This window comes from Echinococcus granulosus (assembly GCF_000524195.1).
Source record: "Echinococcus granulosus chromosome Unknown EG_S00013, whole genome shotgun sequence".
NCBI classification, from domain to species: domain Eukaryota; kingdom Metazoa; phylum Platyhelminthes; class Cestoda; order Cyclophyllidea; family Taeniidae; genus Echinococcus; species Echinococcus granulosus.
In genome coordinates, this window is record NW_020170393.1 from 910684 (window position 1) to 935213 (window position 24530).

The 24530-nt window shown below is 45.4% G+C and overlaps 3 protein-coding genes across 3 annotated transcripts; 1 reads left to right on the top strand and 2 right to left on the bottom strand. All coding sequences in view use genetic code 11, as the record gives it.

Annotated features, from left to right (window-relative positions):
* Positions 1–84: 84 nt before the first annotated feature.
* EGR_02812 (hypothetical protein) lies at positions 85–1872 on the bottom strand (the record flags this gene model as incomplete). The annotated part of the gene is made up of 7 exons (XM_024492061.1): positions 85–579; positions 838–944; positions 982–1142; positions 1175–1326; positions 1360–1475; positions 1509–1746; positions 1780–1872. 7 exons carry the CDS (start codon positions 1870–1872, stop codon positions 85–87), a joined length of 1362 nt encoding a protein of 453 aa, XP_024353555.1.
* A 3044-nt stretch (positions 1873–4916) lies between these two features.
* EGR_02813 (Transmembrane protein 85) lies at positions 4917–5895 on the bottom strand (the record flags this gene model as incomplete). The annotated part of the gene is made up of 3 exons (XM_024492062.1): positions 4917–5047; positions 5141–5305; positions 5526–5895. The coding sequence occupies 3 exons, from the start codon at positions 5893–5895 to the stop codon at positions 4917–4919; spliced, it is 666 nt and encodes a 221-aa protein (XP_024353556.1).
* Positions 5896–6254: 359 nt separating this feature from the next.
* EGR_02814 (Proteasome-associated protein ECM29) lies at positions 6255–24093 on the top strand (the record flags this gene model as incomplete). Its single annotated transcript, XM_024492063.1, has 32 exons — positions 6255–6327; positions 6361–6491; positions 6525–6763; positions 6805–6945; positions 7012–7118; positions 7139–7358; positions 7446–7527; positions 7593–8002; positions 8101–8182; positions 8349–8453; positions 8928–9074; positions 9165–9268; positions 10155–10275; positions 10326–10397; positions 11025–11355; positions 12078–12169; positions 12261–12663; positions 12922–13478; positions 13851–14184; positions 14263–14377; positions 14431–14977; positions 16203–16649; positions 17244–17666; positions 18574–18796; positions 18865–19058; positions 19129–19332; positions 21491–22336; positions 22410–22502; positions 22991–23330; positions 23418–23523; positions 23728–23909; positions 23984–24093. The coding sequence occupies 32 exons, from the start codon at positions 6255–6257 to the stop codon at positions 24091–24093; spliced, it is 7581 nt and encodes a 2526-aa protein (XP_024353557.1).
* Positions 24094–24530: the final 437 nt, after the last annotated feature.

The following is a 24530-nucleotide window of genomic DNA, read 5'->3' on the forward strand; positions in this document are numbered from 1 at the left end:
TTTTTCCATGGATTGTCCGCAGGAATACGCATAAATTTACATAAGCCCTAAATGTACAATCCGTACTCCGGACGGGCAATGAAGCTACAGTGTCTCCAGCTTGATGCCTGCACTGACAGGAATGATTGGAGGTGAGGCATTGGGGTCGGGAAGCTCCTCCGGCTGGGGCTGTGAGGGGTCCTGCTGTTGCTGCTCTTGGTACGCTACCATCAACTGTTGTCGCCAGCGCGTCTCAAATTCAGATAACTGACTACAGAAGACCTCCAGTTTGTCTTGAGGCGCCGCCAGCGCCACCTCTCTCAACCTTGCCAGCTGATCTGATATGATGTCGGTCTTCTGCATTGTTGCGACCGCCGCTTGCGCAACTGCGGCATCGGCAAGAACTTGCTTCTTCGATCTCCGTCTTCGTTTGAAAGCCTTATCATCGTCGCCGACATTAATACCCGAGAGGAGCCAAGTTTGTGGCTGGTATTCATCTGAAGCCTCTTGAGAGGCTGGGTGGTTGTGCCGCATCTCGTAAGTTACAATCTCCACATAACCCTTGATGGTGGATATTCGCATGGTTGACTTGCAACCGACCTTACCACGGAAACTATAAGGGCGTGATTAGCTTAAGTACAGCGGGACAAACCAAAACCCAGCTCTCCTTTGTGTTGATCTGCGTCGACTATTGTCTCTCGTGTAGCCAAAATGAACGCAATCGAAAATGACGAATTTATAAACCAGGTGCTCTTTATCCTTCGCCTCCGCTGGCCACATGTTCGACATGCGTTTACTGTATAAGCACCCTGTTTCCTACAATTGCCTCTAATTAGATAAAGCAAGCAGAATCATTACCCGTTGAAACTCTTCCAGCCTAACTAAGAAATCTTGATAGGTGGGAAACCGACCAGAAGAAAATATTTCAACAAATTGGGTGGTCACATCGTAGACAACGTTATAATCTAGAAGTAGTCAATGAGCAGTACTTTAAAAGCCTACGTGAATCATCATTGGCAGATAAATGCGTTGTTTGAGGATACTGAATGGCTTCTTCTATTGGAACAGGGTGGTTGTGTTTCATAAAGTACTTTCCAATTGTAACACGACCTTTGTATGTGGATACATGAATGCAGCAGCGACATCCAATTTTGCAACTTATCCTACAAAATATCTCAATTTAATAAGTAGTAACCTCAAATTGGTGTGTGTTTGTTTCTTTGAATCTTGCCGATGGCCGTAGTGAACACATTCCATTTTGACGGCCTTATATACAAGATGCTGCTTATCGATGGCTTCTGGGGGATATCGGTCAGCATTTCTTTTAACAAAAATACACCCCGTGGCCTACGAAACCATAATTACAGTAATACTGCTTACATCTTGGAACTCATGTAACTTCCCGAGAAACTCATCAAAAGTGTTGAAGGATTTAACGGGGAACAACTCTTCAAATTGGCCGGTAAGATCACACCTAACGTCGTAGCCATCGTCGTCTAAAAGTCAAACAAGACGTATTCAAGCAATACCATCGACACCGTGTTGTTTGAAGGCAGGATTATACACGACAGCATGATTATGCACCATGTAGAACTGGGTAATACGCAAAGTCTGTCCCTTTGAAGCGACATTGAAGAACGCTTCGCACTCAGTGGAAAACGAACAAATACATTTGAAAAAAGCATATCGGAATTTATGGGCTTCCCTCATTGGAGCACCAGTCCTATGACGCACTTTCTTCTTTAAGGCGAATTGGTTCCCAGTAATCTAATCAAGAAGTAACTGGTAACAAAACGCTACCTTTGTAAACCTTTTAATAGCATCCTCAAGGAGATCAAAGGTAGGAAAGACCGAATTGGCGACTGTTTCCTGAAACTCTTCGTTAAAGTCCATGATGGTGGAAGTACGGGCTTGTACAGGGTGCCAATATAGGCTACAGAAGCAAGGACTTGCGATGATCCTATTGGTTAGGCTAAACTAGGGTCGTGTGCGGAAATTTAGTTCAGATGGTGGTTACATTTACAAAGATCATGTTACTCAGAAAAGTTTTTGTATCCTTCTTAGAAACGAAAACCGAAAATTTGTCAATGACAAAAAAATTTATTTGCAAAAATCATAAAAGCATGTCTTTAGTAATACTACTCAGAAAAGTGTAAATAGACTTTCTGTACACATACGACATTGATGGGTATGTTATAATTATATCCTGAAATGTTTTGAACTGCAAATCTTGATTAGTTTAATGCTTACAAAATGTTTGTGGCTTCATAATGCCTTAACGTCCTATTACTCACTTTTGTGAAATGGAACTGTAGCTACTTGTGCCACTCTTGGTTCCGGTTGCAAAACGCCTAACTTTTAAATTGACAGTATTATTTGGAGCACTGTGCTTACATACCGGGCAACTAGTCTTACATTATAATCAGCATACAACCACGGAGACTAAAGACGAAAAGAGACGTAATACATGATCAGAATATACATAGTCGGCAAACAGCAGGGTTTGGGACTACCGTCATGGTTCGGAGCCCAGCTTACCCTGCGAAGGTACAGTGGTGGAGGCCCAAATTGGTCCTTTGCCAACATCGACAATCAGAGAAACCTGCAAAGTACTACATAGTCCTTCGCCTTTTTGAACATCGTCTCGGCACTCCTCTTGGTCGACCTTCCGCGTCAGCCCTCACGAAGTAATCGGTGGTTTACGATCACCACTTACAAATCATCCATGTTAGTCATCGAATTTTCATGCAAATGCAAAAATACTTGACATAAGCGTCACTAAACCCTCATGGCAGTTCTGATGGTTCTGGAGTTTCCTCCTGTATGGGAGCTGGGTTCAGGGGAGGGGACTGTGGTGTCCATAACGCGTGTCCATAGCTAGCCGTAAGGGCACTTGCCTAAAACCAAAGTCATGTAACAAAGAACATATTGTAAGATAGTTTCGCGGATGTGGGATTTCGCGTCTATTATTTCTTCCCACTCTCACAGGACAAATGTGCCGATTTTTGTGATTGCCCACTCTAAATGTCCTAAACTGATGCTTCTGCTAGGGACAATTGAATCTGTACACGCTCTTAAAGGAAAGGATAAAGGGAGACCTATCTTTAGGGATTATTCCTGGTTTTGTTTTTCACAAATGAGCTTTTAGGAAAGGTGGTGATGTTGAGACTGAATGATCTGAAAAATACATTATCAAACCATCTACGGTACTTATTTCGAAGTACGTATACTGTGTGAATAACGGATACCACCTCCACTTTCCCAAACTCTGATAAATGGAATGGCAGCACTGAAATGAGGATGAAAAGGCAAAGGGAGACTGATGCTTGCCAGAATCCAATCTCCTTGATGCTATCATAGACTTTGTCTTAAATTTACTGGCTCTACTTCTGGGCAAGTGCTCCTACGAATGGTGATTAGCATGTGAGGCGCATTTGTGGAGCAACGTCCAGACTTGGGCAGTGTGAAGCCAGCGTACCCCCCTTCCCGCACCACAGGTCACAAGTAGGACAAAACTGGTGATAAAATGGGACCGCCGAAATGCGACATTGAATTTGGTAATCAAGCGTTTCCGCGCCTACTTGAGAAATTAATACCTGCCTTTGAGGCTTTGAGGCAACCTTTACCTCGCGATGGCTGAGTCAGAAAGGGTTGGTGTGACGTACAAAAGAGGAAGGGGACGTGTAACGACTGGGTTTTTTGTTGAACTAATCGAAAACTTCAGAGTCCGCAGGTTACACTTATGCTCTCCGAACTGACCCTCCGACTGTTTTTACAGCCTTCCAGCCATTCCATATGGCAATAACGAGTCGCTCCCCATACCGCCTTAGAGAATATTTGTCACGCAACGTATTCCTAAATGTCTTTGGATGAAATAATTGGTCTAGCATTCCGTGTGACGTTGTGGTGTCTTGAGATCTTCGGATCTTAGCAATCCATGTCATCACGGAAGGTTATTCATTTCCTAGGGTACAGATGGGATGGAAGGCGGCAAATACAGCCGCAAGGTCGGAACAAGGAAATGGGAGCAAAAAATCTCGGTGAGGAATGAGTACGAATAAATTTGCCTTGCCGATCGACATCATTTGCTGGACCTGGTAGCAAAGTGAGAATCATGTTGGCCCAGAAGGCGATCATATTCACCTGGTCTGAACTACTCCTGCATCAAACCAGCGCCTAATAATATCCACCGTGGAGAAATCTCCCAGCGAGCTGATTACCACCTTTTGTCCATCGGAGACGAGTTACTACTTCTTTTCCGAGGGAGGGTTTGTTGGGGATGCACGCCCACCTTTTCTATCGTTATTATTATTATTCGAGTCACACTTTGAGTGTACTCCTTAATCAGATCCAGTCTAACCAGAGCATAAAATAGCCATTGCATAGCGGTAAACGGATCTGCTAAGCTCGATAGGCGATTGGGATTTTTTTCCCCTATCAAAATGAGGCTCGTATTGCTGGGGGACAAAATGTGACTAACGCAGGGCAGTAAATTGATGCAGACCTATTTCACGCTTGTCCTACTCGTTTCCAGCACTTATCTGACCGCAGAGGCAGTCGCTTTCTGCAACTGGGAGGCTCCGCAAACGTCCAATGATCCTGACCTTACGCCCGCACTGGAATTTCGCCGAGTCGCTGGCAATGCTTGTGAGAGCAGACCCCCACGCTTTGTACGACCAATTCAGCCATTTCACCCTCTACTAAGAGGAACGTGATAACAAAACAGGTACCAATTCCATGCCTAACTTTGGCCGTGGGTGAGACTCTGTCACAAAAGGATCCCTTGACAAATGAGAAATTTTCAACCTATAAACAGTTTGTGCATAGCCTTAGGTTTCGTGATAAAAAGCTGGTGACTACAGTCCTATTAAGATGCGAGTGCCGTGTTTGAGGTTAGGTACCCATAGTGGTTACCATAATGCTCTCAAAACGCTCCTTTACGAAGGCTTGAAAGAATCACCGTCACACGAAAGATAACGACCAGGATTTATTGTTAGTGGTGCAGGTCGCGAACAATGTAACATTAAAATTATCACCAAATAAAGCCTCCCACTGACCATTCTGCTCGCTAAAATGAAAAAAAAGGACTCCAATAGGCAAAGTGGTAACAGTAAACTGGGATTTAAGTAGGTGGAAATAGCATCACAAAAAGTGGAGAAACTGCTTGCCTGAGATGGCTGAATGAATGACAACCAGTCAGAAGCATATGTTGGGAGAAGACCCATATTGTGGCATTTATATATGGCCATTGCAACCATTAAGAGATTCCCCAAAATAAAAACCAGACACTGGATTGGGGCCTGTTCGCCTTCGATCATTTGGAGCGCTAGAATAGGGCAAGGAAAACTGTTTTAGGGTTTGCTACGTAGAAAGTGGAGAAGCTCAGACAACTTAACCATGGTAAAACCAAAAATATGACAAAGAAAGACCTAGAAGTAATCTGGATCACCAAATAATATGTTGATATTGAGCAGATTGAAATCTCACAACTTATATTTCCACTATGAATGCTCGAAAACTTTAAAGCAACAAAACACTCTGAATACTTGTTTGCATTGAGAAGAGCACTTGCAGGGGCCGCGTGAACATCATATAAACCATAATTATCGGGAAAATTGAAATTGAGTTTCCTGTCATCCACATGATAAAGAGGTTCATGGGGATTTGGCGAAGAGGACCCAAAGCAACATCCCAGCTTCGCTTAATCTTCAGCTGCGGATCCTGTTCACGAGTCTCAGAGTGAGGGAATGTACGGTCGCTGAAACCTATAGGCTGAAGTGACTGATCACACGGTCCATTAGAAGTCAGTCCAATACGACTGCGAGAATTGAAATCAACGTTCCAGCGTTTTGACACCAATTTGGTCAGTTCGACCGAATCGCTCGCACTTTTGTTCAAAGTTTTGAGACTATCCATTTCCTGAAATGTATAGGCATGATTGAATCATGATAACGAACCAACAAATGGGGTGAGTAGAGGATGTACCTCGACTCCTGATTGGCTTCTCGGAGAGATTCAACTACAACGAAGAGGATAAGGTTTATTAAAACGACAATCAATTGCGAACGAACTAATGGCAAAAAATATGGCACAGCAAAGAAAATTTTTTGTTCCAGTAAATGTATGAGAACAAAAAGGTCGATGGAAAAGCATGCTTAGCTAGCCAATGAAAATTGGACAGCGGGGGTAGGCTTTTGTGCCGATTGACCTTTGCTTACATGCTTACGCAAGCTAGTGTAGATTATCCCCTTATATACTAACCTAAGGTTTTTAGAATGGGTTCGGTCGATGAGTCATATGGCTTACAATCAAGTGGCTACGTTGGAAGTATGGAATGTGCACGTGCCGGTATGGGCACCCACCATTTTTAATGTACTGTAGGTACCGATATTGAGCGTCTTGCATTGAGGATTAGCCTTGCGGATATAGACGAACAATTTGAAAAAGTAATACAGAAGTCGTTGGTGTTCATCTTACGATATTTGGCTAAGTATGATGACCATCGGAGGAAGGTACAGGTTATTTTCGTACATTTAGTTTTTCAGCTCTTGGAACTTTTGGGTGATGTCACCCGCCGCCTAAAACGGCGTCCCAGTATACAACTTCCCGTACACGAACTATTCGTCGCCTACAATGATCCAGAAAATTCAACCTATCTCACCAATTTCTCTCACATGTACATCCGTTTGGGTTATCCTCGTATGCCAGTTACTGAACAGATTTGCCTTCTTCCGGTTTTATTTGCATCGTTGACGGATAACAAGCCTATAGTCCAACGAGATGTGTAGGATTTTATAGCACTTACCTGCACATTATGTTTATTAGTCTCCTGCACTTGACGCTTCCCATTATCGGGGGTGTTCCTGCTGACGCGCGTAATAGGTTAGAATTGGAACTCCACGAACTGCCTATGCAACGACGATTCATTAATGAATTTTATTCATTGGTTTTACTATTACCTTATACGTAAGTCACTTCATTGTCTTCCTGCTGACGTAATGGATTTCGACTCCTCATTAGTCTCTTTTCTAGTTTCGAGCGTCACATCCGCTTCGACACCCCTGCAGTCGCTATTCCAGAAGGATTTAATGCTTATGACTACAGTCGAGTCGCTCATGAGCGCTTCTCCGCCATTCACAGTGCTTCGGATCTCGAAAAGGTTCGTTCATTCGCTTCCTAATCTCTTTAATACTTGATTTTAATTTTGTCATTATACAATATTTCTTTTCGTTCTTTAAGTACAAGGTCGCTATTGTGCAGTTTTACAGTCGCGGTTTTTTTCCAACGGATGAAAGTATTGTTCCTCTTCTCTTTGCTGACGCAGATTCACGACACTCAGTTGTTTCTGCCGCAAACAAGGAAGTTAGGATGCTGAGCGTGTAAGTGTCATTCATTTCCTTATATTAGAAGAAAATCACCCACACGAACAGAGGAATCTTAGTTGTGATCTACTTGTTGAATTTCAGCCTTGTAGATTGGGAAAACGAGGCTCTCCTCTCTCGGATTTTCGACTGGTACCTTGGGCGACGTCGCGAGTTCGACCCAAAGGTAGGTCTGATAGTGAACCTGTCAGTTTTCTAATTCACTCTTCTACCTGATTTTTTTGCCTCCAGGGTCTCTCTGATCCTCGTCAGCCCTTGAGCGCAGGTGTTCGAATTAAACTTGGACACTTTTTACTTCGGTCCCGAATTACGCTAACGGGTATCCTCGCGCCGGACTTAATAGAAGCCGCGGTGCTCAGTTTGAAAGGCGTGACAAGTTGCAAGGAACCGATAAAGCCTCTATCGGCCGCTCCTTCACAGCAGCAGCAACAACAACAACAGCAACAGCAGTCGTCACAACTTCTTTGCCCAACGCACGGGATGAAGGCGGAGCAGCCCCAACAACAACAGCAGCAGCAATCCTCGGTGGGCTCCACATCCGCATCTGTTCCTGCAGCTCAGTGCACTCATCGCACGGGACAGAGCGTTCAGCGCCGACTTGCCAATCACGGTCTTGACTTGCTGGCGCATTTGCTTGATAAGTTAGTCACCGACCCTTCCACTTTTTAGGCATTTCTTTTACAAGTGTTTAATTCGTCTCCAATATTTGTGTTATCTTGACGTGGACGTTTGGTTTCAGTGCAACCTCTATTCCACCGGATGCGTCTGTTCGTGCTCTGGGGAGCCTCATTGAATTTGTTTACGAGGGCACCTCTGACGAAGTTAGTCAAGATTCATTTTTTTTCATTCTGCTACTAATCGGTGGTTTTTATTACTGCCGTTTCGTAAACTAGGTGCAGTTTGTTTTATCTGACCTCGTGCTTTTAGCTATACAATCTTTGTCCTATTTCTTTTCATAATTCAGTCACCACGTTGCTTTTGCTTTAGCTTGTTCCTGCGAGGGCGCGAGGCTTCGAACTACTATCCCGCTTTTTGTCTCGCGAGCCCAACTATCTCCTCAAGGATCCATCACAACTCCCTCGACTTTTTGACGTTCTCTCAGAGGCAGGCTTTACACTGTTTTATTTGCTCTTATCGTGGTGTCAATGCCCTTCTGAAGCTACTTTATTATGTAGAATATCACAGGTCTCATAAGAGGTGCATTCCTTGGTCGGGCGCTCTGTAAATTGCTTTGTTCTTTGCATGCTGCCAATAGCTCATCCCAAACCGCAATGTCATCTTAAAACCTTCCTATTTTCACTGTTTCACTAAAATTCGTGAGTCACTCGCATTTAACTCTATGCGACTGATTAATTTGTACTTCTCTACAGTAGTGTCTCCTTTTGCTTAAGGGAAGTGGACGAATTGTTGAATCGAACATTTCAGTTGCCTCCACATTTCTAAGGCTTTTGTGCCATCCACAATTTTACTTATTTGGATTTTATGGTGGTCATTTTCAGTTAATTTTTCTTCTCCCTTTTGGGGGGAACCATTATTTCATGCTTACTTTTTCCTTCTTTTAATTAGGACATTGCTCCAGACCTAAAAACTGCAGCTGCTCACTGTCTCCGACGCCTTGCCTTTACTTTCCAGGAGGCGCAAAGACAAAATTACCCAGCTCTAAGAAATCAACTTGCCAAACTTGAGCGCCTTCTCTTCGAGAACATGGAGAGGGTAACGCCTTGTCATTGACAAGATATAACTGTCATAGCAATGCAGGGATGCACTTTTTTATCCACTCCCATTTACCCTCTTTTCTTCAAGTCGGACCCTGTTAGTCGTTTGGTAGCCGTTCACTTCGCGGGCATCATCTATCCCCCGGATCACATTCCGACTCGTTACCTCATTCTTCAGGCGCTTGGTGATAAGTAGGTTCAATCTTGCTATTCTCAACTTACTGTGAGCTTGGAGTATAGTTCAAGGTTAAGAAGTAACCAATTGAACCACTAAAATTCCCCATAGAACTTGGTAGTAGTATGTCGAAGAATTGACTCGTCATTGCGTATAGGTGGAAGGAAACCTAGATTCATCCAAGCACTTGCCGCACCAGAAAATTTTCCATAGTGGTCTTTCGATCATTTGTCGTTTTTTTCTAGCCCCACCCTCAACTACTTTGTTGTGTTAAATCTGCTCTCGAACAATTGATGTGATGAATCTATAACCCAATCTGAGGTCATGTTTTTGAGGCACCTCTAACGATGCCTCCACATTTCAATTTAAAATACACTCAGTACTGTTTTTTCACAGTAGCATGCGTCCCATATATTTTGCGCCACATTCCACGTGTATTTCACAGCCCTTTCTGTGACTGATCCCATTCAAGTCAACGCAGTCCTTCGGTTTTGACCAAGAGTAGATTTCCCTTAGCGACGCTGAGAACGATATACTCTCGTCAAGATCACAACTATTGTACCATAACGAATTGTTTATCACATTTTACGGCTTGTTTCCACCTGTTTAGAACGGGTAGATTAGATTGATCTGGCTACCGAAATCTTGTGCAATTTCATGTGTTACAGAGTTTGGTGCTGGTAGTCTTGGTCCGGGAAAAGTTTAAGTCCTTTAAGCAGTAGTAGTACATCTCGAGGCAGTTTACAAGCATCAAGTAAAACCTGGTTGTACTCCTGCACGGTTTGAGTGTTTTCCTATCATCGTTTTATAGAGAAAACGTTATTCCTACTCATATTGGAGCGCCTCATTGGTACAAATTTGTGGTATACCGTTACGCGTGTACATACTCTCGTTGCTCTTCAGAGACCAAAGGGTGCGAAATGAGGCTCGCATGGTATTCTCCATTTTCCTCGATCCCAACATAGCAAACGACATCGTGTACGGACGTGTCAAACTGCCATCTTTTGTGGAATTCGTAAATCATGTAAGATTTGACCGTTCATGAGCACCTATTTCCCTGCTTTTCCTAAGTAGCTACTTTCTCTTGTGCAGGATACACAGCATATCCGGAAGAATCCTTTCATCGATGTGGAACGCCTCATTCCAGTAAGTTTTCTAAACACGTCTTCGTATGTCAAAGTAATCTTTATACTCCGTAAATATGCCTTTGGGCAATAATACCACGTAGTTTCAGCTCTCACCTATCTGTTAGAGGCACTTTTTTTAATAAACACCAAACCTTTGAATCAGCTAACGCCTATTTTCGGTCATTTGACCTTAATAACTTCGTACAAACAGTGTCCTCCTCATTCACGCGCTTAGAATGGCAATGGTTCTTTTTCCCTGCATTTTCCTTTGCTATTCCCCTGACCGCAGGATTGGTGTCTCATCTCGTGTATTAGTTTGACTGCTTTTGTTAAGGATTCGACTACTTCCAACTCAAATGTATAAAACCGCGCCCACGTTGTCATTGTCAACGCTATTCATTTGGCAGCGGTTTTTTTTTAAAGCACCCCAAATGGAAGTGTATAGCAACTGCGTAAACTTGAGGTACCCACAGTGCCGCCCTGTCGGCTTGAAGTTAAAAACGGCTGTTAAAGCACACGAACAGGTCATAAAACGCTCCGCACAGAGCAGCAAAGAAGTATGGTTACAACTTTGAGCACTTGGGCTAGCGCATTTGATTGAAAATGCTTAGAAATTAGCTGATACGATGGTCTCCCTCCTCTGTAGGTGGTTCAATTCATCCGACTTTGCCTCCTGGCCGTGAAAGGCGGTCTAACTTCAGCGCAGGAGAAGGAGATGATCTACGAGACTGATGACGAGATTCGCTATCGCATCAACCAGAACGTGCGCTACCTCCTCTCGCTGACTGCACCATCGTCCACGTCGGCGGGACCGTCTGCCAAAGCGGCGGAGGGGTGCATCAATAGTGATGCGTCTGCAACCGCCACGCATAGCGGGCTGCTACAGCCCAATCCCGAGCAGGCGCGCCGCAGCATCGCTACCTACTTCCGCCTCATTCATGTGGTCATCTTCGCGCGTTGCCAGTCGCCTTGGGATTGTAAATCTATGTTCGGTCTTGTAACACTGGCTTTCGTGTTTCTTTTTTCTGATTTCTGGAAGCCAGTGGCTTTTGATTTAGTTCTTTAGGCTTATTTTGGTTACAAAGAATTTTGCTTTTCGCTTTTTTTTATATTGAACTACTGCTAAGTAGTTAGTTAATTCACGTCATTCTGGGTTTTCTTTGTAAATCACTTTGCTGTTCTCTATGAAGCGCCTCCATACTTCGTTCACGTTATAGCTGGTTTTGGGCGTGTTTCAACGACGTTTTGTGCGAATAGTTAAGAAGTCAGACGCTCAGTGACTCAGTTGAAATGATTATAATCTACGATGCATATTTCCACCCTTATGATTTGTTGGTAAAACATCTCTATTGTTCACCCTAAAGTCCTTCAAAGTTCTTTATCCCTCATGCCTTGTCATCGTTTTCATTTCTCAGTGGGAAATACGTGTTTGGTAAAAATGTTTAAGTTGGAGAACTTGGCCCATGCTATGTATTCTGCTTTTTCCTTTTTGTCTATGATCATTCTTGTTATCTTTTTATTAATCCTAAAAGTTTTGCGCGCATTAAAGCTACCAAATCGTGATTATGTGGGTATTCGAACAAGGTGTCTCCGAATTACATTTCAAGTAGTCACACTCGAGCTTCAAGAGCGCTATTTTATGCTGAATGCCTAAGTTTATATATGACCTTTACAGAGGATTTTTCCCCTTCATTTGCAGCTCCCGAATTTCCCAATTTCATGGAGGAGGTTTTGATAAATAACACACGAGAGTTGGCTGTCGGTGGGAAAAACATACTGGATCAGATAAATGTAAGCCTGAGGGAAGTGGGAGCACTATTAACATTTCTGCCTTTTGCACACAACTGCACGCTTGTTGGCTTACGTTTTTTTTTAACTGCAGAACTTGCTATTAGGTACCTCACGTGGTGCAAACTGTCGCCACGCCTGCGCCTCTATATTCTCTGCGGTTACTATGGAGACGGAGCAACCGGCAGAAGCACTGCAGATCGCCGTAGGCATGCTTGAAAAGGTCCCCAAGGGTTCGGTTGTGGTGGATACAGAGAGTTCACATAACATACAGGGCATGATGATGGGAGTGGCGTATTTGTTGAAGCACCTCCATGATAGGCACTGCGCTCCTCCACTCATTGGCTCCAATGCCGTCACAAACAACATTGGAGCGGTCGTCAACGCTACCGGTGGCGGTGGTAAATCGAAGAAGTCAAAAAAGCAGGATACGAAGAACAAACAACACATGCAAACTGGCATTGCGGAGACAATCGAAAAATTCCTAAAAATTGCTGGTAGGCTATCTTTATAGTCCATGCAATATTTAACTCGTTCCAATGCAACCCGTAAAGGTGGCAGTATGAATGAACCGTTATGGGTCAAAACATAGTGGTAATGATCCGTTCTGCTTATTTTTAAAACAACTCTGATTGTAGGGCACTTTTCTATCTGTAGTTGGTGTTCCTCGAATTAGACTTGTTTTAGAAATGATTTGAATGCGTGATCATACGACAAACAACTACACCCACTAAACGGACACAATTTGTATTTAGACGCCTATCTTATCCGTCCAACTCTCCTCGTTGATAAACCACTGGGAGCGAGCAAAGAGAAATCCAGTCACCACCAGGAGAGAGAAGGGAAGAACGCCACCGGCGGTATTCGCTACAACAACACTGGCGTAGCCCAGTCTACAGTGACCACTCTTCTCGAAGCTCTGGCCGTCCTTGCTCAGGCCGGTTGTCTCGCCAACCTACCCGCGGGCTCCACTGTCCCAAACATCGAGTCCTCCGGTGCTCTGCCACCCTGCGGCGAGAGCAAGGCCAGCTTAGTGGCACGTGTTGCGCACTATCTCACTCTCCCCCCTTCGCCCGTCATTGGTGCCACTACCGGCACCGGCGCAGCAAACACCTCGGCAACGAGCAGATCGAGTGAGGAACCGCTGCCTGTAATGGCAGGGCATCAGCGCGTGTGGTTCGCTACCCTCCGCGCTCTCGCCTGCCTTTGCACTGGCGAACCGCCGGACAACGTCGAGAAGGGGGACGAGCAGCGTGTGTCCACCCACCCGCATCTGATGTTTATCATCGAGGCTATGTCGAAAATGCAGGAGGTGAGAGCTGTTCTCACTGCTTGTCAAGGCTATGGGGCCGTTTGGCTGTGCGGTCTTTTAATTATCGGCTGAATTCGGATAATTTTCATTGAGGTGACTTTGAAATTCAAAGTCCCTGGTTTTAAGTCAAATTTTATTTTCGAGTAGGATAGAGTTTTATGGTTTGCAAAATAAGTTGGAACGATGTGATCAGACTGCACCTGGCAAACCAAGGTACAAGACTTAGACAAATTTATTCACCCATCTCATTATTGGTTCAAATGGACTTAACAGTCATTATCAGAGGCGTTAGGCGCATGACTGAAGTGCCAAACGATATATAATGGTTTTTTTCTGGATAAATTTAATACCCCTCGCTTCTTGCTTGTCCAGGTGCGTGATCCGGCACTGCAGTTGGCGGTGGGTGCAGCAATGGCAGATGCGCTTTTGGGTGCAGCCTCCCCGTACAAGGGGCTATGGTTTGAGCGCACCTACCCACTCCGAGTGCCTCCGAGTGCTTCTGAGGCCGCCGCTCACTCTACTGCTGGTCGCTGGTTGGCCGAGCGCTTTGTTACCCTTCTGACTCACAAGCCTGGCCAGCTGAAGCCGCCACCCGCAATGCTTGCCGTCTCTCTTTGGGCTTTGGCCATGGCAAGGCGATTCGCCCCCCCTCCTGTCGACCTTCTTCCACCCGAGCTTTTCATCAATCTCCTCACCGAAAACGATGGTTTGTTGTGAAGTCTGCTTTTGGTTCTCCTTTCCTATAAGCTTTTGAAACAACAGCCTCTTCCCACCCTTTTTGTAGAGGCTCTGCAATGTGTGGCGGCCAGTATTCTCGGTCTGATATACGATCGAAACGATGAGGTGGCTCGTCTTTCCCTTGTCAATAGCTTAAACAAAATGATCGCTGATGGCAAACGGTATGTTTTTTATCCAAACCTTCTAAGATATTATCACTCTTTTCGTCCTCTAGACCTAACACCTCAGTATTCCGCGAGCTCTGCAGTCTGGCACACCAAATCGGTCGAGAGGATATGTCGCTTTCCTTGGTTGTACTGGCAACTACCTCGCCACCACCGAGCATGAACGCCTCGGTCCTCTTTCAGCCAGTTAATGCTCTCGATGGCGCCTCCGTTGGCCCAGCTAACTGCCCTGCGACAGCGGCCGTCACCACGCCGTGGTTGACGCTTTGTGCGGTGGCGTGCGCGGGCCTGGTGCGTCGCCTCGGTCGCTCCCTCGCCCCCGCCCTTCCGCGCCTCGTTCCGCGCGTCTTCATCCGACGCTACGATATGGCACGACCGCGTATGCGCAACGCCATGCAGAAGATATGGCTGGGTCTTATCCTCTACGCTACATCAAACTCTGCCTCTAATGGAATGGCTAACTCCAGTGCCACCTCCAAGTCGGACTCTGGTGGCAGCAGTGCTACTGGTCCTGCTGCCTCACCTGCTACGATTACCACCACATGGGAAAGTGGTAATTTGGCCAATGTCTCGGTCAATGCACTAGCCTCCGAACTGGTGATTCACTTTTCGTTAAAATTCTAGTCGTGGCAATGCATTTTGCTGCGCCGGGGTTTAAAATCTAGTTTTATTCAAAATTTTGGATTACATATCTCGGAACATTGCTTTTGGGTTGTTATTTTAAGGTCCACTTATTTGCGTTTGGGTGAGTGACCCATTTCAGGAATGGTTTTATCGTAAGATTTCGCGATCGGTTTATTTTTTTAGTCTATTCAAACTACAGACAGAACATTCTACCTTTAATTAACATATCCATTATCAGGAAAGTGGACTGACACAGCTGTGTTTACTTTTTTTAATTTTACACTGTGTCATCATTTTTTTGACTAATTCATCTACTGCTCAAAAATTAAATGTACGATTGTTCGTGGACCATGAACATCCTAAGCCTATTCTAGTATTTTAAACTTGGCCAATCTGTTTGCAACATGATGTGGTGCGAATAATCACCATTTAAAGTGTTGATGAACATTTCGTATGTGCGACGCTAGGTTTGGACAAGAAAGTAGCGCGTCACACATTTGCGACACTGACAGCGGACGGCTTGACTAACTACAAGTCATTATGATTGTTTAGGTCAGCTACATATGTTTGAATGGGTTAAATTGGGCTTACGGCTGTAACGATTCTAATCCTAAACAACGTCCAACTCGAACTTGTTTTGGTTTCATTGAGGGTTGAAGGACTTCTGTGCTTTAGCAAATTATTGCACGTTCACTCATATCACTGCCGGATTTGTTAAATCAAGTTTTAATTATCTACTTTTGTTTGGCTAAAGGTATTTAAAGATGCGATTGCGTTTGTTTTAAGGTTCTTGTAATTGGACTTTACGACTCAATAGTGCAACAAGCTCTATGTCGACAACAGCTGCCATCTGAAAGTGTCACGTTTTCCAATTGAGCTCTGACCGCCTGTCTTTGGGTTGATTAGTCCATGCTTATGAGGGCAAAACCCTTTACTTCCGCTATTTCTGGAATGATGTCATTCCCTAGATCGTAGCTTAGGTGGACTTGAGTTCAACCCGCATGCGCTTCAGCGCTAATATTACCTATTTTCTCTCACCGTATCGGGCTTGATAATCACAGCCGTTATTGAGGCTATCAGCTATTTGTAAGCTAGCATAAGCTTTTCATCAACACCTTCTTTGAGAAATACACGGCTAATTACAGTTTCGTCCCGTCAAATTCCCAACACCACTAAGCGCTTTGCTCCACACGCATAGGTTGAGGCCAATTTCAACGCCATCCTCTGTGAGATCAAAGCTCAACTGGGTTTGACCTCGACCACCAAGTCCAAATCCCCAACCTCACCTCCGTCGTCCAGCTCGGTCTTAGGTACAAACTTCACCCCGGACCCCAACCTCCGTGACGCATGCTGCCTGGCCACTGTGGCTCTGACGGAGCACCCCTCGGCCTACAAGCAGTTTGCGGCTCACCTGCCTTCCCTCCTCTCGGGCCTCCTCGCCATGGTCGATGCTGAGCAGACGACTGATGATGCCGGCGTTGACAGTGGCGTTGGGGCCGCTAGTGAGGCTTCACAACCTTCTCCCGCTGAAAAGGCTGCGTCTGCTATCCAAAAGGCAAGCTCTGCTTCATCAGTTAATCATTTTATTAAAACTAGCTACACCAAGTCTTGCTGCGAACATATTAGCCGGGCTCAAGACAGTGAAGTAAACGTTAGATATTCTTGTTCTGAAGATGATATTTTTAGTTTTTGAGCTGTAGTTGAATTAGCTAGACAGCTAATGGGGCTGGGCCATATTAAAGCAGGGCAAAATCTAAGTGCCGGTGGTGGCTGATTTCTCCCGCAATCCTAATAGCTAACGTATTAAAATAATTTTCTCATAAAAGACTGGTGTATTTTTTAGTATGTGTAAACACCGGATGAAGGGTGGACTAGTTTAAAGGAGATGGAAGTTTGCGCTTTTTGATGGATTTTAGCTTTTGATGTGAAGTATGTGCTACCTTAGTGCCGAAGGTAAAGGTCTTGTGTGGGCAAAAAGTTTATATAGAAGTTATAAATGCGACCTACCCTTACTGTATTTGTATATTCTACATCGTTTTAGCGTTATAGGACGTACAAATTTGACAACAGTTTTTAGTGCTGAAGGTCAAGGAAATCAATGACCTAAATTTCATAGGCAGATTTCACCCTCCACTCGAAATTGCGGGGAACCGAATGAAACTACTTATTTAAGCTTGCCAGTAAAGAGACTGTAAAAGTGTTACTCTACCAGCAATACTAATTTTCTTTTCCGTTTTAGTTGATGATCCGAGCCCTCGACGATCCCTCCTGCCGAGATGTGGCCACTGGTCTCCTTCCTCGCCTCCTACCCATCCTCATTAGTCGCGCTTTGTCGACAGCCGCAGCTTTTTCCTCAGCTGACGCTGCCAAACCGCAGCATCAACAGCCTCCCATTACAGAGTCGCGTTCGCTAGCACTGGACCTGCTTCTAGCCGCAGCGCGGGTCGCCAGTCCCGCCTCCCTGAAGAATGCTCTGCCTCAGCTCACCATTGCCGGTCTACAGACCATGGCCTCGCTCACTCCCAACCGGGTCGTCAGTGTTATGCGACCCTCTACACTCCCCTCCTCTCTACCTCCACAGCATCCCCACTGGAACTCAAGTTTAGCCTCCTCTTCCAATACTGCCTCTAGGGAATTGCAAATGGCTGAGGTCTTGCGATTGGTGAGCCTCCAAAGTCCATGTTGCTTGGTTGTCTAGTAGCCGAGTCACCCCTTAAGGCGTTGTGAGATATGCAAGTCTAAAGGTGGCTTCACCGTGCCCTACTCATAGGGGGTTTCGTAACTGGTTCTTTGGGGACAGTTTTGATTTATTTAAATTTGGTTTCGCTGAATTACTGACTTAAGATCGGAGTAGTTATTAAAAGTTTGCATGATTTTGATGGCTCTTCTTTCATGGATCTCCGCACTTTTAGCCACCTACAACAGACATCTTCCCTCTCTTACCCTCAAGCTTAGTATCCAGCTCATAACTTTTATCAAAAGAAGAACACTCAGTTCCAAAGACAGTAATGCATTACGGCAGTCATCGATGGAACCACCTTTCAAGTTTTTTTATGAACTGTTTTGTGGTGATCTGCTTGTTTTCACTTGAGAATAGTTAATGTGTCAGTGTGAATCTCATGTCAGTTGTTTTTCTTGTAATTATTTGGCTAAAACTGGAAAGAAATTTGCTTAAACGATGTATCGTTTCAGTGATATCCAGCTGTCTGCTAGGATCAAGCGCCGTTTCATACAAAGTGAGGTTGTATTACCTCTTCTGATGCCACTCGTTCCTGTTAAATATCGTGATTGCTTCCTTTATGGATAGTTTCAACTAGTTTGAAACCGGTCTCACTCCGTCATTGACGCCCACGCATAAATTGGGACTTGGGTAATTGTTTAAAGTTGGTTTGATTTCAATAACGCTCATACTATCTTCTCCTCTGTTTCTTTTGACTGTAACATCAAACCATCGACAATAATGTAGCACACAAGTTATCCTTAGAGGCGGTGGGACTTTTAAGTCTGGAGTTTGCCCCATTATCAACGTACCAAAAGGGTTCATTTTAACGCTTTCTTTTGCCTCCCAGGGCGTTCGACTGATTGACGAGAGCTCTCTCTCCCAACTGGTCATGCCACTGGTGGAGTTGATCCGTGCCGGTGGCGGAACAGGTGGAGGAAGCAGTGCTGCTGGTGGATCCCGTGGTACTGGAGCAAATTCAGTTGCTGCCGTAGCAACAGCCACCTGCATATTCCTCTCCCACCTTGCACTTTCTTCCTCCTCAACGCTAATCACTCAGTCCTCACCCCAATGTAAGCTATTATCTCTATCTGCAATGTATCCACTTATCTCGAATCGTCTAACGTTGCTTTACGTGCAGCCAAAAAGGAGGAGAACGATGGCGATGACTCAAAGAATCGCATTGTTTCTCCACTCTCCCAACATACAGGGAAGCTGTTGGCTGCGCTACTGGGCGCTTTACCCAATGCGGGACGGCAGCTAGATAATCTGGGTCGGAAGACGGTGCAGGAGGAGATGGCCCAAGCTGTGGCTCTCCTGCTGCGGTTTGCAAAGGTGAGTATTTTACGCCTCCCTCCAATCAAAAACACACTCACCTATTCTAATCTCCCCACATTTACAAAAGGACACCAGCGTGGCGAAGGTGTTCACTCGCGTGCGCTCCTGGTTTATGGAGACGGGTGCGAGTGGCCAGTACGCTGAGGGCGTCTCTAGCGGCTCCAGTCAATGGGCCTGTGTTCGTGTCATGCACGCCATTGCGCGCTGCTGTCCCGACCTCCTTTTCGCACACCCTGGTCTCACCCTACCCCTGGTCTTCATCAACACTCAGGTCAGATCAGTTTTCGCCTTTACCCACATCGTGTCGTGTCAGCTTATTTTTTTCGCTCTAATCGATAAGTCATATGCCCTCTGTGTTGCAAATGAGGTCATTGTTATTGTATGAGTGATAAAAATGCCGCCATTAGTAAGAGCTGAAAGGAGGTGGGTAATATTTTCTAAGGAGTATGTTATGCATTTCGTACTATGGGATGGGTATTTCAGCAACTTTGTATAAGCATCCGTGAGATAGATCGTTCACCAATGGCTACCTAAGAACCGAAAAAGCGTAACTATTCAATCTGTTGGTGACGCAATTTCGTGCAATTGGTTACCGTAATCGGTTTAAGAACACTTTTTGCATATTTGTGACTGCAGGCTTAGGTAGAAAAAACACCTCATATGTGGTGCCATGGCAGCTTTTGAAATAGTAGGCTTTTGTAAACCGTTTATAATTAGACTACTTCGACTTGTGTAAAAATAGCGTTACTTTGACAGTCGGACAGGCGTAACCATTGAATAGGTTACTATTTTTAATCCTGAGTGAGGGTAAATAAAATTGGTTTCCATCTGGGTATATCAAATTACCGCATCAGTATGTGCATGTGAAATTGAAAAGTGGTGATAGAGATTGCACTAATTGCTACGAGTGGAATATCCTAATCGTTAATATGTGTTGCTTTGTTCCACTTTAAAATGCCCTTACAACCAAATTTTCCGATGCTTTCTAACTGTCGAAGGAGTGTTGTAATCTTCTAGAAAGAGAGTTAGGGTCTTTGTGGATCGAGTTTATCTGCGCCAGTGACTCACCACTACGGCCGTCATTTTGGAACACAGTGCTCACAACAGGTTGGTATCAAACCAGTGCGCGGACAACTTGTGCTTCGCCATTTCAAGGCACACCTGAAGATGTACACAGGTTGAGAGTCTTGGAATGACGGTAGCGCAACTACTTACAACAATGACTAGCATGGTCTGGGAAACTTTAAAAGCAAACCTCGCATTGCTTTCCAGCGACTTCGTTTTGTGTTATCCAAAGGTGTTGGAAGCTTTGCATTGTTCGGAGTGCGGTGAACTAAAAAGATGCGTAAACGCAAATTAGGTGTCATATTCCAACCACTGACATTGCACTTGATTCGAGTGCAATGCAAAAAATCGATTCATGAAGTTTCAATTTTTGAACTTTTAAAAGGGATTGTGAAACGCTTTTGGTGTCCTCCCCTTATCAGTAAATATTTTTAAACTTTGCGTTGCCCCTTGTACAGTTCAAGTAGCCAAAACACCTTTTTTGATGTAGAAACTAAAAGCTCATGAGGATGGGATTAGACTGAGTTCCATTCACCCACTAGAGAGGTGGAGGAGGTATCGCGTGCTCACCTATTTGACACCTTCATACGAGTATGGTAGATAGTTTGTAACGAATTTTTTTAGAAGGCTCATGGCTAGTGTTACTACAGTCGTTAATATCATTCCTGCAGACTGCGAGACTGGGGTAGTTGCCGAAGGTTGACATCGTTTACAACCCTTTTGTTTGAGGTCGTAGCAGATTTTTCCATCTGCAGTATATGCATTTCTTTTGCCTCGCTAAGGTTCATCACACAGCCGCCACCAATGTGGCGCTTCGAGAATTCTCCGAAGACGAAAGATGATATACCACTCGGACAGAGCATGCTTTGTTGACGTACAGGTCAGGGGGGCCACTTGCGTGGCACAGAGGCCGGGCTGCCCAGCGGATGTACAATGCCGGAGCCCCTAAGTAACCCCTTTACCAAAGCCGAGCGCTAAGCGAAAAACTAGCGTATTCCAGATGATATAACGCACCACAATGCTTCTAACCTATTTTAAATGTGTAAACTGTCTGCCGAGGGAAAGGACTAGAAAACTTGTTTAATTCATTGAGGTGGGGAAAACGGGTTTATGTAAGCTGGGTATTGTTAAAATCTATGCTATGAGGCGTTTTCTACGTAGCCACGGCGAGCTGGGCCAGAAAACTCTGAATCTCAGTTTTCCAGTTGGATCTCTTGAGAATAATTTTAAACCCATTATCGTATATCGAACATTTTAAGTTAAAGTGCAGGTTAAAAGAACAAAGCTGCTAGGAGACGGTACTTCTCTAAGGTAATATGAGAATGAGGGTTGTCAATTCGGCGCGTGCATCTTTTTTCTCACAGTCAGAAGCCGAGGTTCTACAGCTGGCCTCCCTCCCCAATGGTCCTTCGGGGGTGGAACCACCGAGTGCTTCCCTCACCAACATGCCTTTCTCGCCCGCCACCGCGCTCCTCGACGACGATGACGAGGAGGTGAATGCGCGTCGTGCGCTCTGGAAGGAGACGTGGCGAGAGATCCTGCCCGTGAGTCATGCCAATGCTACAACTGCCTCCGCTGTCGACACCACTACGGCTGGTATCCAACAGTCACACCTCTGTCCACCTGGCGGCTACTCCGCCACCGGTGTCTGTCCTCTTGCCGATCTCCTCAAACCGCCCCTTCTCACCACATTCATATCCACCCTCTCAGAGGCGCTCATCAGATCACCCTCATGGTTTGTGCGCAATCAAGCCGCGCTTGCTTTGCTCTCCGTCTCTGCGGCCATTGTTTCCCAGTCCATGTTCCTCCTCACCACTGTTGCCTCTTCCATGATGCGTGATGCTATGGGCCAGGATCGGAGTAATGCAGTGGTTGCTGCTGCTGATGCTGCATCCGCCTCTGCCTCTGCTCTCCAGATCTCAAAGACCCAAACAGCGGGGCTAGGCGTTCAGCAGAGCAGTGCGAGTGAAGTACAACAAGAAAATGATAATGAAGAGGAAGATGAGGAGGAGGCTGAAGAGGAAGAAGTTGGCGATGACGAGGAAGATGAAGATGAGGAGGACGAGGATGAGGAAGAAGAGGAAGAGGATGAGGACGATGAGGAGGATGAGCAAGATGAAGAGGAGAATGAGGCCGTTTTCCTCATCTGGTGCGAGTTGGCTCGGGTGCTGACTGCGGCGCTGAAGGAGACAGGGTCTTGGAGTGGCAAAGTATCCGATTTCGCACTCCTCATCATTTTACTCTTCTTTCCTTCTCTACACATACTGTTATCTATTTTTGTAGGTCTACCTCCTACGCACTGTCAGGATGCTCACTCAAACTGCTCTTGAACGCGTCTTCAACCTCGACGACCCCAACAATGAACTTATTAATGAAGTGGGTAACTCCCCCCTTCCTCCCCCATTTTTGTCTTTCGCGTTAGCCTCATAAAGCACTGAAGGGTTGGAATTTGCCAGTGAGCATTTGAATGCAGGCGTTGTGTTACGAGGTTTGCCCTGGAGACCATATTCGTTAAATACAAGTCAAAAAATAGCTTCAACTACATATCTTGAAGACTGCACGATTTTCTGTGGTGGTTGCACTTCATGTTTTCCAAATCCAACGATTTGGATTTACTTTATGAAGCTCTGATCTGGTGCAGTTTTTAACTAATGAATGATTGTCACAAACCGATACGGTTCCGGTAGCCCTTCTCTTTTGCGTCTTCGCTGACTCAGCAACTCTTTCTTTGATGTCTGAATACGATCCCCAATCTACGAAATGCAGGACTGTCCTTTTTTTGATGGAGTTCACTTAGCCCTGCTACCGAGCTATTACCCTGTTATACAGCAATCCTGTCTCCACCTCGGTTGTCTTTACCGCAGATGTGGTCAGTCTTGGTGCGGGAAACGCGCACTGGTCGGTCAGAGCACGCGGGTCCCTCGTACCAGGCGGAGGCCTTTTGGGCACTGGCCAGTTTCGCGGAGATCTGTGGCCGTGATGCCACTGGCTTGATGGAGGTGAAGGAGAAGGACGATCGCCTGACGCGTCTACTGCGTCTTATATTGCCCAACGGCATTCCTGATGCCAACGAGCAACAGGCCTCGTCGAAGAAGGGCAAGCAGACGCAATTCCAGATCTCGCAGGAGTTGTCTGAGGCCGAGCAGGAGTTGGCCGTTAAAACTGTAGGTGTCATGTGGCCCCTGCAAACCAAGCAACCCCATGGTGAGATAAGCATTTCTCTTTGTCCATCCTAATGGCATGTGACAGAAAGTCAAAATCGTTTCTTTTATGTTTAACCCCCTTCTACAGTTGATCGGTTCGTTGACACGATGCATCACTTGGTCTTCCTCATGAGCCAGGGTGGTTGGCGTATCCAATCTGCTGCCTTAGGAAGTATACTTGCAATGTTTGCCAAGTAAGCCGCTGCCATTTCTCCTCCTTTGATTCCTACTGCCTGGAGTGGATTGGGGATGACTAAATAGATAGCTATCTTGACGCCCAGCAGGGTCAGAGGCCTAGAAAGCAGAGATAGTGTGGCATAGCACAAGGCACCATTCGATATGCTTTGAAGCAGCTCCTTCCTCATTTGTTTCACTCCTCGCTTTCTTCTCCATGGTAGACTAAGGACAGAGCAAGGTGAGGAACTGGTTAAAAAAGCCTCAGAAGGTGGTGGCAACCCTCTTGAAAAGCTCGGCCTAAAGGAGCTCATGAATCGTTTGAAGCGCTGCGCTGAAAATACGAAGTCATCGGTCCTGCGGGAGCATGCCCTTGGAGCTATCGCAAGCATGTTGCGTCATCGATGTAAGCTCTTCTATGTGCTGCTCCATTCCACTCGTTTACTAGGCTCTTACTATATGTCCCTCTTTTCCTTTCAGCATTCGTGGCTTTGATTCACAGTCAGTTGGAGGAGTTGGTGCAGTCCTATGTAAATTGTGGTACCTCTACTATGCGCGATTGGGCGTGTGCGTTGATGAAGAGTCTGTAGGAAGAGAACGCAAGACACCAACTTGTCTTCATTCTCGTCCCCAGCCTCTCTGTCCCTTTCTCTCTCTCTGCTCTGCCCTCGGTTGCGTCAAAATCATGAAATTCAGTCAATTTATCTGTGAATGGGTCTTTGTTTATCGTGGGTGATGTGAGGCACTGTATGGAGGTTTTCTATTGTGAAAGAGATAATCTTGTTCTCTATCTTCTTAATGCCTAGCATAATGCATGCACTTGAGAGGGACCTGTGAAACTCCCATTTTTTCCGAAGAAAGTTGCCCCTTCTGATTTTTTAACTGCACTACTATTGTGAAGGAAGTAACGTTGTGCGCATATCTCGGAAGTTTGGATCCGTCGTGATTGCATTTGCGCTTCGCATACCGACCTCTATGACATGGAATGGCCTTTGCTGTCTCTGCCCTAAAAGCTGGACGAACACCC